This window comes from Trypanosoma grayi, assembly GCF_000691245.1.
Source record: "Trypanosoma grayi strain ANR4 Tgr_526_V1, whole genome shotgun sequence".
Lineage (NCBI taxonomy): Eukaryota > Euglenozoa > Kinetoplastea > Trypanosomatida > Trypanosomatidae > Trypanosoma > Trypanosoma grayi.
The window spans coordinates 1-12,005 of record NW_008826145.1 but is presented as its reverse complement, the minus strand read 5'-3'; the positions used below and the strand labels follow the sequence as shown (position 1 = coordinate 12,005).

Sequence of the window (12,005 nt, the reverse complement as noted above, 5' to 3'; positions counted from 1 at the left end):
GCCGCACCCGTCGCTGCGCGCCGAGACCGTCTACCTGCGCCGGGGCGTGCGGCGGCTGCTGCGCCGCTTCGGGGTCGAGTGGGGCATTCCGCTTGTGCTTGTGACGAAGTCGTCGCGGCGGCGCACCGAGGCGATCTTGTCGCAGCTGCTGGACCCCGACGGCGAACTCTTCCTGAGAGGGGCCGGCCGCGTTTTCACAGCGGAGTTGCTGCTGCAAACTGGGCCCGCTAGCAACACGCCAACGCCTGCCAGCGGCGAGGACAGGCGGCAGCGCTTCCAAGAGGACCTGGTGAACTGCGTCAAGTCTACAGTAGCGGTTCTACAGGAACTAGACCGCGCGCCAACGCAGCGTCAGCAGCAAGAACAACCACCAAAGGCGCGAAGTGTCGCCGTGCTGGATGACGCGCCGCAGGTGTGGGCTGAGGTGGATTGGCCGTGTACGGTGCACGTCGCCCCATACACACTCGATCGAGTAGACCCCCGTGAGTACTTCACGGCAGACGGTCTTATCGCGTCTCTGCTGCTTTCGACACTCTACAACAGCAAGTGCGTGGTGTGCCCCACGCCACATCCTGGCGCACACGCAAAACAGTATCACACGAATCTGGAAAGGAGCAACGAGGAGGAGGATGAGGTGGCGTCGTGTGCGGAACACAGCGTAGCGTCGTTCGCCACAACAATGACGGACTTCGAGGACGAGGAGGAGGACGAAGGAACGGACGCGAGTGAGGGGGAGGAGGAGGAGGAGAAAGAGGACGTGAGTGCGTCTAGCGCCGTAGAAACTCACTTACAGGCGACGAGCCTCGGGAAAGGAGGGACCACTGGCGAAGTTGCTGCAGCTGCTGCTACTCCCGAGGAGGAAGTGGCGCTCGCGGAGGAGGCGGTGGTGGAGGAGGAAGAGGCCGGCAGGCACGACGGCAGCCACTGGGCCACGGCGGACGTGGAGGATGTAACCCCTCTTTGAGGGAGAGACGCACACGTGTTCGTCTGTTCCATGGGGGGGAGGGTGCTTCATGTGTGTGTGTGTGTGTGTGTGCTGTTTGCTGCGGATACCGTTACTGCTCTCCCATTTGAGTGACCTTTCTGAGCTGCCGTGGGCCTCCAGCCGACTCTCTTTCTCTCCCACCTCCGCTCTTATTTGTTATTTGCTATTTTGCTCTTTACGGCCTTCCTGCTGCCTTTGCTACGGTCGCGGAGGGGGTGGGTGGGAAACGGCCTGTGGAAGGACCCGCGGAGAAAACAACGGGATCGCGCGAGCGTCGTGTGTGTTGGGTTGCTGTTTTTTTTTTTTGCTTTCAGTTATCGCAAGCAGGAAGATAGAGAAGACGCGCAAGAGATACAAACATACAAAGACAACGAAGAAAAGGAATGAAAAATCGATACGAACTGCCAGAGCGGGTGCGGTGGTACCACACCCTGTGGGACATGCGCAGGAGGGAGTTCCGCACAGTGTACCTAACGAACAAGCACCGCCAATGGCGCATGTTTTGGAGGTACGAGAGCCACTTGGTCTACGAGCGTGTGATTATGGGCTTCGTGGTGGCGTCGGGCCTCTTCCTCATGTGCAACACGGACTTCGTGGTGTCCATCTTCCGCCTGCCGACGGAGGACGTCAATGAACTGCTCAAGCAGGACGTTTGGCGCAAGTATAGGAATGAGATCAATGAGAGGAAGGAACACGCGAGCAAGATGCTGGAGGATTCCAGCTACGTTCATAACAAGAACAAACCCATCCCGAGCTGAGCGGAGGACTGGGGTGGGGAAGCACGACTGCCTGAGGCCACGTGCACCGCTCTGCCATTGCGCATGCCATCTTCGACATTGGTCGAGAGCAACAACGGCAGCCGCAGCCGCAGCAGCAGTGGTGACAACTCTCCCTATTTCCCTCTCTCTGTGTCTGTCTGCCTCTTTGTCCCCCATTTCTCATCCTGTGTGATTCTACACCAATTTTTTGGCTTCAATTTTCCTTCTCTCTCTCTCTCTCTCGACATATATATATATATATATATGAGAGTTGCATTCGTTTTTCTTATTTTTGTTTTTATTGCTCCTTGGAGTGCAGCAGCATACTCTCTCACACACACACACACAGCCACACACAGAGAGAAGGAGGGCTCATGGCCATTTCTCGATTCCGTCACACGCAGTCTGTCCCGTCGAGGCTGGACAAACAGTTCCTCAACGTCTCCCCTACAGGCGCAATATGGGACTGCAGCAACATGATGGCCTGCAGCGACCGCTTCCTTGCGGTGCCGTGGGCGCAGCTCGGCAGCACAGCGGTGCTGCGCCATACCGACTACGGCAAGGTCGCTGCAAACCCGCCGATTCTGTTGGGGCAAGAGGGCCCCATTATTGACGTCGCCTTCAACCCGTTCGACTCCACTAAACTCTTCACCGCTAGTGAGGACGGTACCATCATGGGGTGGTGCATCCCCGAGGAGGGGCTCACGGAGAACTGCAGCGACCACACGGTGCACCTACATGGGCACAGCAAGAAGGTGGGCATCATCAACTTCCACCCAAGCGCGGCCAACGTTCTGGCCTCCGCAGGCGCCGACATGGTAGTCAACGTGTGGGACGTGAGTTGCGGTAAGGCGGGCGAGGTGCTGAAGTGCCACACAGATCAGATTATGTCGCTTGACTGGAACCTTGACGGCTCGCTGCTGTGCTCCACGTCGAAGGACAAGAAGGTGAATATCATGGACCCAAGGAAGGGCGATATTGTCGCGTCAGGGAGTGCCCACCAGAGCGGCAAGACGCAGCGTTGCCTCTGGGCGAAACGACCGAATCTCATTATGACAACCGGCTTTAACAAGGCGCAGGCCCGCCAGGTGATGGTCTGGGACGCACGCAACATGACGGCGCCAGCACAGACAGAGGATATCGACCAGTCCAGCTCTGTCATGCTGCCCTTCTTCGATGAGGACACCAATCTATTGTACATTGCGAGTAGAGGGGAGGGCGGCATCCGCTTCTACGAGTTGATGGATGGGAGACTCGTGAACTGCTCCGCCTACACATCATCGGAGGTGCACAAGGGACTCTGTATCTTCCCGAAATGGTCGTTGGACACGCGGCAGTGCGAGATAGCACGTTTTTGCGCACTCACACCTAAATCTATTTACACAATTCAAATGCTTCTCCCGCGTAGGCAGGCGGACGTTGAGCTGCAGATGGACGTGTACCCGCCGACCTTCGCAGACAAACCCGCTTTAACAGCAGAGCAGTACTTCAACGGGGAGAACAGTGAGCCCCTTGTGACGGGAATGCAGGCCGTATTTGATGGAACTGAACGTGAGGTGAAGACAGCTCTTGAGATGACCCCAGGAATGAGAACGCAAGGTGGTACCACACCAGCCAGGAGCCAGAACTTTACCCCAACACCAGCCAGAAGCCAGCACGTTCAACCTACGCCAGCACATTCTCAGCAAGTGAATCCCACGCCTGCCAGAGCTCACCTGTTTGGCACCACACCGGCGAGGCATATCGATCCCATGGCTATGGAGCCGAGTCAGCGGGTATCGGAAGTCAAAAATCATGAAAAAGACACGGAAAAATTAATGATACAGCTAAAGGCTCTTACGTCGCAGCTGGAGCGACAAAAACAGGAAGCTGAAAAGTGCCGAGATGAGATGGAGAAGAAGTTACGTCTTGTCATGGAGACTGTTGACGAGATAGTCAGCATCACCTCCAGGATAAGCTCGTAGCGTGGCCTCCATGCTCGAATATGCGGTGCAGTCTCTCCGAGTTCTTTTTCGCGGAGGCACACACACTTCCTGTATCACTCACTGCCTTTTCTTAAACAAAAGCAAAAAAAAAATCTGCTCGTTGCTAGAGGACCATTTGTATCGCTCTCGTGATCTCACATATTATAATGTGCTATTCATTTTGGTTTTGCGCCCTACGAATGCTCCACCTCCACCTCCCTCCCTTTTTTGTTTTGCGTTGTGCGCACCGCACCACTCACCGAATTGTTGTTGTTGGTGGTGGTGGTGGTGCGACACCGACCCAGATAGACATTGAAACAGCGCCAAAGGAATTTCGAGAGGGCACAGAAAAGAAAAAAAAACCGTAGGGTGTTGAGGCTTTGCTCAAGCGTCTTGCTTGTATACCTGTCCCCGTATATCTCTGTGTGCGTGCGTGCCTGCCACCGAGGTCATTTGGGGGCCTCTGTCTGGGTGATCTGCTGACGCTGCCGCTTCTTTCCCCATTCTGCTTCCATTTATCTTTCTCCCTCGCGCCCACGCACATGCGCTCCATCACCCCGTCTGTTCTTTGTCTATCTGTTTCCCACTCCCTCGAAAACGAAAAACAGCAACAACAATAAAAGCGAGCGAACGCACACATATATATACACACCTGCGCCTCTGTGTGTGTATGTGTGTCTGGCTAGGGCCACAAATCCTCCTCCGCACACACACACACACACACCACACACACGCATAGGCGTTTATATACGTCTATTTGGTACGGACGCATGCACCACCTCTTGTCACCACGGACGGCGCGGCACGCCCGCCTGTTCCGCCTCGCCAACCGCCTTGCTGCAGCCCCCGGCGTACCGCAGACCGACGGCGAGCGCCTGCTTTGGGTGAACTCGCACGTGAAGCGTAATAAGGACATGGAGCTCTCCCGCCTGGAGGAGGAGCTGCGTGAGCGGCAGATGCCCCTCGAGGTGGGCGAGAACGCCTTTGCGGCGAGCGGGCAGGCAACGCACGGCAACCTCTTCCAATTCCGAGATTACCCGATGTATCCCGGTGAGTACGTGCCCGCCGAGCACAATACACTCTCCTCGCTGCGCGACGAGCTGCGCCTCGAACTCACTGCGCAGTCGTTGAAGGAGGCGTGGATGCGTGTGAGCGGTGGCGTCTACTTCCAGTCGGTGGAGGACTACTACGCATCCGTTGATGGCCTCGACGCGGAGCAGCTCGGGGAGGTCCTCGCCGCGCTCTTTCCCGACCTCAGCGCCTATGAGGCGCAGGCGCTCGTGCAGTGTACGCTGGAGTCGATCAGCAAGCCGATGAACACCGCGTCGCGGCAACTGAGCCGCACCATTACGGCGGATGCGGTCGGCCTTGACAACGCCCCCGGCCACTACACAAACTTCCTTGAGTGGATGGGGCGCCTCACCGAGACGCGTGCCTTCAAGACGGAGCACGCCCTCTTCGAGTTCAGCCGCCGCAAGTTCAACAGGGACGACGTGCGTGTCATGTTCGAGAATTACGGCCTGATGAGCAGGGCGACACTCGCCGCCGACAGCTCGGACAGCTACACACACTTCTACACGGTGCTGAAGGACTTTGCGCGCAAGGTGGCCGGTGAGGACTCGCGCCACCAGATCGGTGTGCGCATCGACGAGGCGGAGGTGGACACAGAGACCGGCATCGCTGTGGGCCGCGGCTGCGCGGATGGAGAGAAGTACCAATTCACCGCACTTTTGCGCGAGAACCGCGACCACAACGGCGCCATTACGGTGATGGGCAAACCGCTCTCCCTCGTGCTCGACAACAAAGCGTGGCTGATGGAGATGGTGCTCATGCCGTTCGATGAGGCGAAGCTGGATTATAGGGACTTTGACGTGCACATTGTGTCGGAGGGGCATGCGATGCCTTCTATTGCCAATGAGATCGCGGCCTTTGCGCTGCGCATGGCCGTCGCTAACGCTCTGGTGAAGTTGCTGCCGCTCACTCGCATTCCGCTGAAGAAGTCTGGCCTGCTCTCTGTCGACCGGCGCCGCGAGAGGGGCCAATTCCCAGGCTACGTTGACGGGAAGAAGACAAAGCGGAAGTTCGCCAAGCGTTAGCAAAGGCAATGGTGGAATACGGTCTGTAGTGAGAGAGGTGGAAAAACAACAAGAAAAAACAACATCAGAAGGACCGGAAAACGGAAGTGCCTTCCCCCAAACACAAAGACTTTATGTCTCCCCCTGTTTGCTGTTGCGTTTGCTTTGCCCATGTTTGTTCTTTTCTTTTTTTCCTCTCGCTTTGTACCGTAACCCCCCCGAAAAATGGAATCAATATTTTACAAAAAAAATACACCAAACAACAACAACTACCCCCCCAAAAAAAGCGAAACAAAAGAGACAGAACGAGAGATGCTTCTCATTCTGCTCGCTGCGGTCATCTGGGGCACTACAAACCCATTGCTGAAACGCTACAGCACTGGTATGGCCACACAAACCACCTCGTTCCTGGAGGACCTGTGCTTCCTTGCGTCGCGGCCCAAGTACCTCGTGGCGCAGCTCACCAACCTGAGCGGATCGGTATTCTTCTTCGCTGGCCTGCGCGATGTTGACGTGGCGATTGGCAGCATAGTAGCCAATGCACTGGCCTTTGTGATCACCGTGCTGGTGAGCGTCCTCGTGCTGCAGGAGGGCACACTGCGGCCGCGAACGTTGCTGGGAAGCTGCCTGGTGGTGAGTGGGACGGCACTCTGTGGGCTCGCCGCCTCGACGGACGCCTGAGCAGGTGTGCACCTGTGGGAGTCTTTCTGAGAAACTGTGGCGGGCATGTTGCATGGATTACTATTGCTTTTGAATATGTGAGGCAACGCCTTTGAGACTCTTAATAACATACACACTCCTTCCCCTTACTCTCTCTCGATCTCGTTCGCGATTTCTACACACACTCACACCCTTAAACACACCTGCCACCAAACATAAAACAGATGCAAATATGAAACGTATTGTTGCGCCGCGGCGGTGGTCGCAGATGAACCGCGTTGAGCACCCGCCCCTTATGATGAAGCCGCTCTTCCAAGGCGTCTGTGGAGGACTGCGGTGGCATGACGTAAAAGCGCTGGCGGAGCACCTCGCCACGCGGGCAGTTGAGGAGGGGTACCCGAGCACACTGGACATACGCCGTGCCCTCGATGTTAAAAAGGCTTCACTCCAGAAGCGCCGGCTCGTAAAAAAGGATATGAGGAAACATGCAGCGGCCCTCTCATTGACATCATCCCACAACGCTTTAACAGTAACGGGGGACCTTGAGTTGCGCGTGACAAAGCAGAAGCGGCTCGTGTCGTACGACGTACTCGACTGCACGTTGGGCGGCGGCTACCACACAGGCGCTGTGCTCGAGAACGGCAGTCCATACACACGTGTCGTGGCAATTGACTGCGACCGTGGTGCGTCCCATGTAGCACGGGGGTTGGCCGATGAGTTCGGTGGCGACCGCTTCCGCTTTTTCTGCAGGATCATGTCGGAATCAAAGTCGATGTTTGGCGAGCGGTCCTTTGATGCCGTTATGATTGATGCTGGCCCCTCTGACACGCAGTTGGAGGACCCAGAGCGTGGGTTCCTCCTCGATGACGACGCGCACTCTCTCGACATGCGCTACGGGCGGCAAGTCGGCCTCGGCGCCCTTGCGTACCTCAACAGTGTGCCGCAGCACGCCCTGGCGAGGGCGTTGTGCGCTTACGGCATCCTCACACCCCAGCAGGCAATGAAAATGGCACGCGAGGTGCGGCAGCGGCGCCCATTTGCGAGCGCACGGGATGTACTTGCTTGTGTGGAAACCGCAGGCGATATGCTTCCTGACGACGGCTGGCGGACACAGCAGAGCCGTCGCAAGACGCCAATGTCGTGGAAGTTCCTCACCTCTGTGCGATGCATCGTCAACAACGAGAAATATGAGCTGCAGCAGGCCATTGAGAATGCTTTGCTGTTACTGCGCGATAACGGCCGTTTGGTCGTGTTCTCGCGGTTATTGTGGGAGGAGCATCTGATTAGAAGCATACTTGAAAGCCACCCACACGCGCTGTTGTGCTACTCAGAAACGGTGCCAGCTGAGGAGATTGGCGCCTACGGCTTCATGCGACACACAAAGATGTGGGTTGCTACCCGCATCGCAATGTCATCTTACGTGCTGAAGAACACCACCTCACTCACAGAGGAGAAACTGCAGGAGAGTTCACTCCGTTGGCTCAGCGGCATGCACGCCGGTCAGACGCACGGCTTCCCAGCAAACAATTTCACATTTGAAGACATTGAGCACGACGAGCGGCGTCAACAGGAGATAAATAGCCAACTGCCGCCACTAGACATCGGCATCGATGTCAAGTAGTCACAGCTGTCACTGACAAGGAGTTTCGAATGACAACACTGGTATCTGCCTGTAACTTTTCAACCCTACTGGTCAGACTCACATTGTGGATGCTAAGGTTTTTTTCCCAACTGGGGCTTCTACTTTGTAACAATTATGTGCTACTCGGACAATAGGAGAAACAAACAAGCGGGGGGCAAAGCATTGATATCGGCCGTGGCGTGAGAGCGCGCGGCGCCCTTCTTCCGCGCCACCTACTGACTGTCTATGTGGCGGTACCGGTGGACTTGAGCCCTGGTAGGGTGGGGACAGACATCTCGGATGGCGTCGGGTGGCGTGTGTGTTTTTGCGTTCTTCTACCCTCTGTTGCTCCCCTTCACACTTCCTCTTTCTCTGCGACCGTCGACAGTAAGAGACACACTATAACCTGGTGCTGGTAAGGCTTACCAAACCCGGATACACACCGCGAGCCACTTCTGAAGCATAGCGAAGATATTTGTTTCTGTCCGAGCCAGGCAAGAGGCTGAGATAAACAGGGTCCTGAATGCCGCGCCATACACGTTTTGTCTTCCTCCTCCTCTCCCTCCTCCTTGCGTTCGACGGTATACGGCCCACGCACGCTCTGGGGGTGAATTCGCGCAGAGTTGAACTCTTTGCGCGAGGGAAGTCGACGGTGCCCTTCGAGCAGGACGATGGAGAAGTTGTGCCGAGGGTGGCTCATTCCTTCCGGATCCCCTCACTCGTGGAGGTGGACGGGGTGCTTGTCGCCATAGGAGACGCTCGGTATTTGAGCGATGATGATAACGCTTTCATTGAAACTGCGGTGAAGTTCAGCGTTGATGGTGGGAGTACGTGGGAAACGCAAATCGCAATCAAGAACAGCCGTGTGAACAGTGAACGCTCCCGTGTGCTGGACCCGACAGTCATCGTGAAGGGGAACAAAATTTACGTTCTGGTGGGGAGCTACAATATAACTTCGACCTACTGGACTTGGCAGGGTGATGGAAGCGACTGGGAGCCCCTGCTGGCTGTTGGCGAGGTCAACAAGACAACCGTGGGTGGCAAGCCAAACGCAACGATCACATGGGGCAAGCCCGTGTCGCTGAAATCCATCTTTCCCAAGACGATCGCAGGTGCACCATCGGCACAGTTCCTGGGCGGTGTGAGCAGAGCCATTGTGCTAAATGACAAGACTCTTGTATTCCCTGTACAGGCCACGAACGAGAAGAAACAGATCACCTCGATGATCATGTACTCGGACGATGATGGTGCGTCGTGGTCATTTGGGTCGGGCAACACTCATATTGGCTGCTCCGAACCTTCCCTCGTGGAGTGGGAGGGGAAGCTCATCATGAACGCCCGAGTTGACAACGCCCCCCGCAAGGTGTTTGAGTCGACGGACATGGGAGAGACGTGGTCCGAGGCTGTGGGGACGCTCTCTCGTGTGTGGGGCCCCTCACCCTCACGTACAGAGCCCGGTAGCCAAGGCAGCTTCATCACGGTGACCATTGAGGGGGTGCGTGTGATGCTGTTTACCGTTCCTCTGAATTTCAAGGGGAGGTGGCTGCGCGACCGGCTCCACCTCTGGGTGACGGACAACAGGCGCATCTTTGACGTTGGACAGGTTTCTGATGGTGACGAGGACAGCCCCTACAGTTCCCTGCTGTACACAAAGGCCGGCAAGCTGTATTGTCTGCACGAGATGAGCCATGATAGGGTGTACAGCCTTATTTTTGCGGAGCTGATCGACGAGCTGGAGCTGGTGAGATCCGTGGTGAGGACGTGGAAAGCGCAGGATGAATACTTCTCGAAGACGTGCAGCTCCACCGCGTCGGAGGCTCTACCGTCGGACGGCGGTTGTGCAGCTGCTGTCCCCACAGGTGGGCTTGTGGGGTTCTTGTCCGGCAACTCGGACGACCATCACTGGCAGGACGTGTACCGCTGCGTGGACGCCAACGTGACGGGCGCAGAGAAGGTGACCAACGGCCTGCTGTTCAAGGGGCACGGTGCTGGTGCCCTGTGGCCAGTGAACCTGCAAGGACAGAATCGACGCTACGAATTTATGAACAACGCCTTTACCCTTGTGGCGACGGTGACGATCCGCGAGGCTCCGGCATGCGAGAAGAATCCTCTACTGGGCGTGAGCATGACCGTGGGTGGGGGGAAGAGGGTCCTCGGACTGTCGTACGGGAAGAATTACCAATGGAGACCCGTATACGGTGGTGTACTGATGAATGCGGAAGAAACATGGGAGTTGAACAAGCCGTACCAAGTTGCCATCACGATGGGTGCGGACACTTCCTCTGTGTACGTTGATGGGAAGGTTCTGGGAGGCGCAGCCCAGCCGCTGCCTCCGGCCCTGAAGGTGCGCGACTTCTCACACATCTACATTGGCGGGCTCGCGGACGGCAGCAAGGGCCCGTCAAGCTCTGTGACGGTGGCGAACGTTCTCCTCTACAACCGCGTGCTGAGCCCCCACGAGGTAGAGACGCTGTCCTTGTACAAGGATAGTATTGCTGTGGCACCGGATGCGAGGCTGGAGGCCCCCAGCCCCTTTGCCATCCCTGGCGCCGAGACGGCTGTGATGCCGAAGACTGACGGCGGGGCGAGCCCTCTGCCCCAAGTGCCCCAGTCGCCACCGGACGCCGTTCCTCGCGCAACCAGCGAGACGGTCACGCCCGCAGTCAATCATGGCGGTGGGCGAAGGGAGAATGAAGATGATGGCCCTCTGGCTGAGGTGATTCAGTGCCCAGAGGCGGACCGTGAAGAGTCCTCTTTGGACAGCACAGTCGATGTGGATGCTTCGAGGTCCGATGAATACGACGCTGCACAAGCGCATGCGCGGATGCTGTTACTGCTGCTTCTGGGCGTGTGGGGACTTGCGGCCCTGTACTGAGTATGTCGAAGTTGTTCTGCGACTCGTGAGGAAGTACGTTTGTCTCCCTGAAGACCGGCTTCGTTCCGGGCTTACGCCCTCGTTTTCCTTTAAATCGTTGATGTTTTCTATATTTCTTTTTTAAAACATATTTTGTTTGTTTTATCCTTTCGTATCTCCAAGTTGTTGTTTCTCTTTACCACGAGGATAGCAAATTGTTTTTCTTTGCAAATTGGTGGGGGCGTGGTGTGTGATTTCGAGTGGAGGAAAGAACAGACCTGCCGCCCTGTTAACCCTGAGCGTTTTGTTTCCTTTTTACGGTCGTTTGAGTAATTGACGCATATAATGTTGATGCGTATATAAGTGCTGTACTGGAAAAGATATACACGACTCTATGCCTCTACAACAGAGCCCGATGCCGCTCGAAGTTATATTCCTGTGGGATGGACATCTCCGGGTTTGAGCGTATTTTTGTCTTTCTTTCTTTTCTTTGATGTGCTGGGTGAATGTCGCAGCTGCGCGGTTTGTGGCAAAGTGCAGTGTTTGTGGTGCAGGTGGTGCAGGAAATGTAGGTAAGCATGCCAGAGCGAACACCCGCACACGCATCAGGGGCATAGGACACGGACCGCCTGGTGGCACCAGTGTGGGGTACCAGGTGTCTCTTGCGCAGTGCCCTGAGATGGCCTGAGATGATGTTGTGTGGGGGGCCCTTGCTGGAGGGAGCTTGGGACACCGTTGTGTACTGTCTTCCTGCCGCTGGCGTTGCGGCTTCATCAACCTGAGCCTTTGCTGTGCCCGCATCTTTGGGGCAGCTGCATCTGCTGGACGAGGTGCCAAGATGGCCCGGCGGCGGGCACCCTTGCAGGGCGTGGCGCCGCTGTTGGTGCAGTGGATGTGGCTTGTCGTCTCCCGCCGTGCCCTCGCTGCTGCTGTGCCGGGGCTGTGTGGGCGGCCCGCCGTGGTGCGGCGAGGCGCGTGAGCGGGGATGCGCAATGCCGGCGCGTCACCACTGATTCCTTGCACAGCCGGAAGAGGACCTCACTGGGCCGTGGCGCCTCGGATGGCGTCGGGTGGCGTGTGTGTTTTTG

General features: G+C 56.8%; 7 protein-coding genes across 7 annotated transcripts; all 7 read left to right on the top strand.

The window, feature by feature from the left end:
• Positions 1-679: 679 nt before the first annotated feature.
• On the top strand, positions 680-964 carry DQ04_05261060 (hypothetical protein; the record flags this gene model as incomplete). Its single annotated transcript, XM_009314086.1, has 1 exon — positions 680-964. The coding sequence occupies one exon, from the start codon at positions 680-682 to the stop codon at positions 962-964; it is 285 nt and encodes a 94-aa protein (XP_009312361.1).
• Positions 965-1,425: 461 nt separating this feature from the next.
• DQ04_05261050 (hypothetical protein) lies at positions 1,426-1,743 on the top strand (the record flags this gene model as incomplete). Its single annotated transcript, XM_009314085.1, has 1 exon — positions 1,426-1,743. One exon carries the CDS (start codon positions 1,426-1,428, stop codon positions 1,741-1,743), a length of 318 nt encoding a protein of 105 aa, XP_009312360.1.
• A 374-nt stretch (positions 1,744-2,117) lies between these two features.
• DQ04_05261040 (coronin) lies at positions 2,118-3,707 on the top strand (the record flags this gene model as incomplete). The annotated part of the gene is made up of 1 exon (XM_009314084.1): positions 2,118-3,707. The coding sequence occupies one exon, from the start codon at positions 2,118-2,120 to the stop codon at positions 3,705-3,707; it is 1,590 nt and encodes a 529-aa protein (XP_009312359.1).
• A 770-nt stretch (positions 3,708-4,477) lies between these two features.
• Positions 4,478-5,803, top strand: DQ04_05261030 (hypothetical protein; the record flags this gene model as incomplete). Its single annotated transcript, XM_009314083.1, has 1 exon — positions 4,478-5,803. One exon carries the CDS (start codon positions 4,478-4,480, stop codon positions 5,801-5,803), a length of 1,326 nt encoding a protein of 441 aa, XP_009312358.1.
• A 291-nt stretch (positions 5,804-6,094) lies between these two features.
• Positions 6,095-6,463, top strand: DQ04_05261020 (transmembrane protein 234; the record flags this gene model as incomplete). Its single annotated transcript, XM_009314082.1, has 1 exon — positions 6,095-6,463. One exon carries the CDS (start codon positions 6,095-6,097, stop codon positions 6,461-6,463), a length of 369 nt encoding a protein of 122 aa, XP_009312357.1.
• Positions 6,464-6,674: 211 nt separating this feature from the next.
• On the top strand, positions 6,675-8,063 carry DQ04_05261010 (putative S-adenosyl-methyltransferase mraW-like protein; the record flags this gene model as incomplete). Its single annotated transcript, XM_009314081.1, has 1 exon — positions 6,675-8,063. The coding sequence occupies one exon, from the start codon at positions 6,675-6,677 to the stop codon at positions 8,061-8,063; it is 1,389 nt and encodes a 462-aa protein (XP_009312356.1).
• A 523-nt stretch (positions 8,064-8,586) lies between these two features.
• DQ04_05261000 (hypothetical protein) lies at positions 8,587-10,938 on the top strand (the record flags this gene model as incomplete). Its single annotated transcript, XM_009314080.1, has 1 exon — positions 8,587-10,938. One exon carries the CDS (start codon positions 8,587-8,589, stop codon positions 10,936-10,938), a length of 2,352 nt encoding a protein of 783 aa, XP_009312355.1.
• Between the last annotated feature and the right edge of the window lie 1,067 nt (positions 10,939-12,005).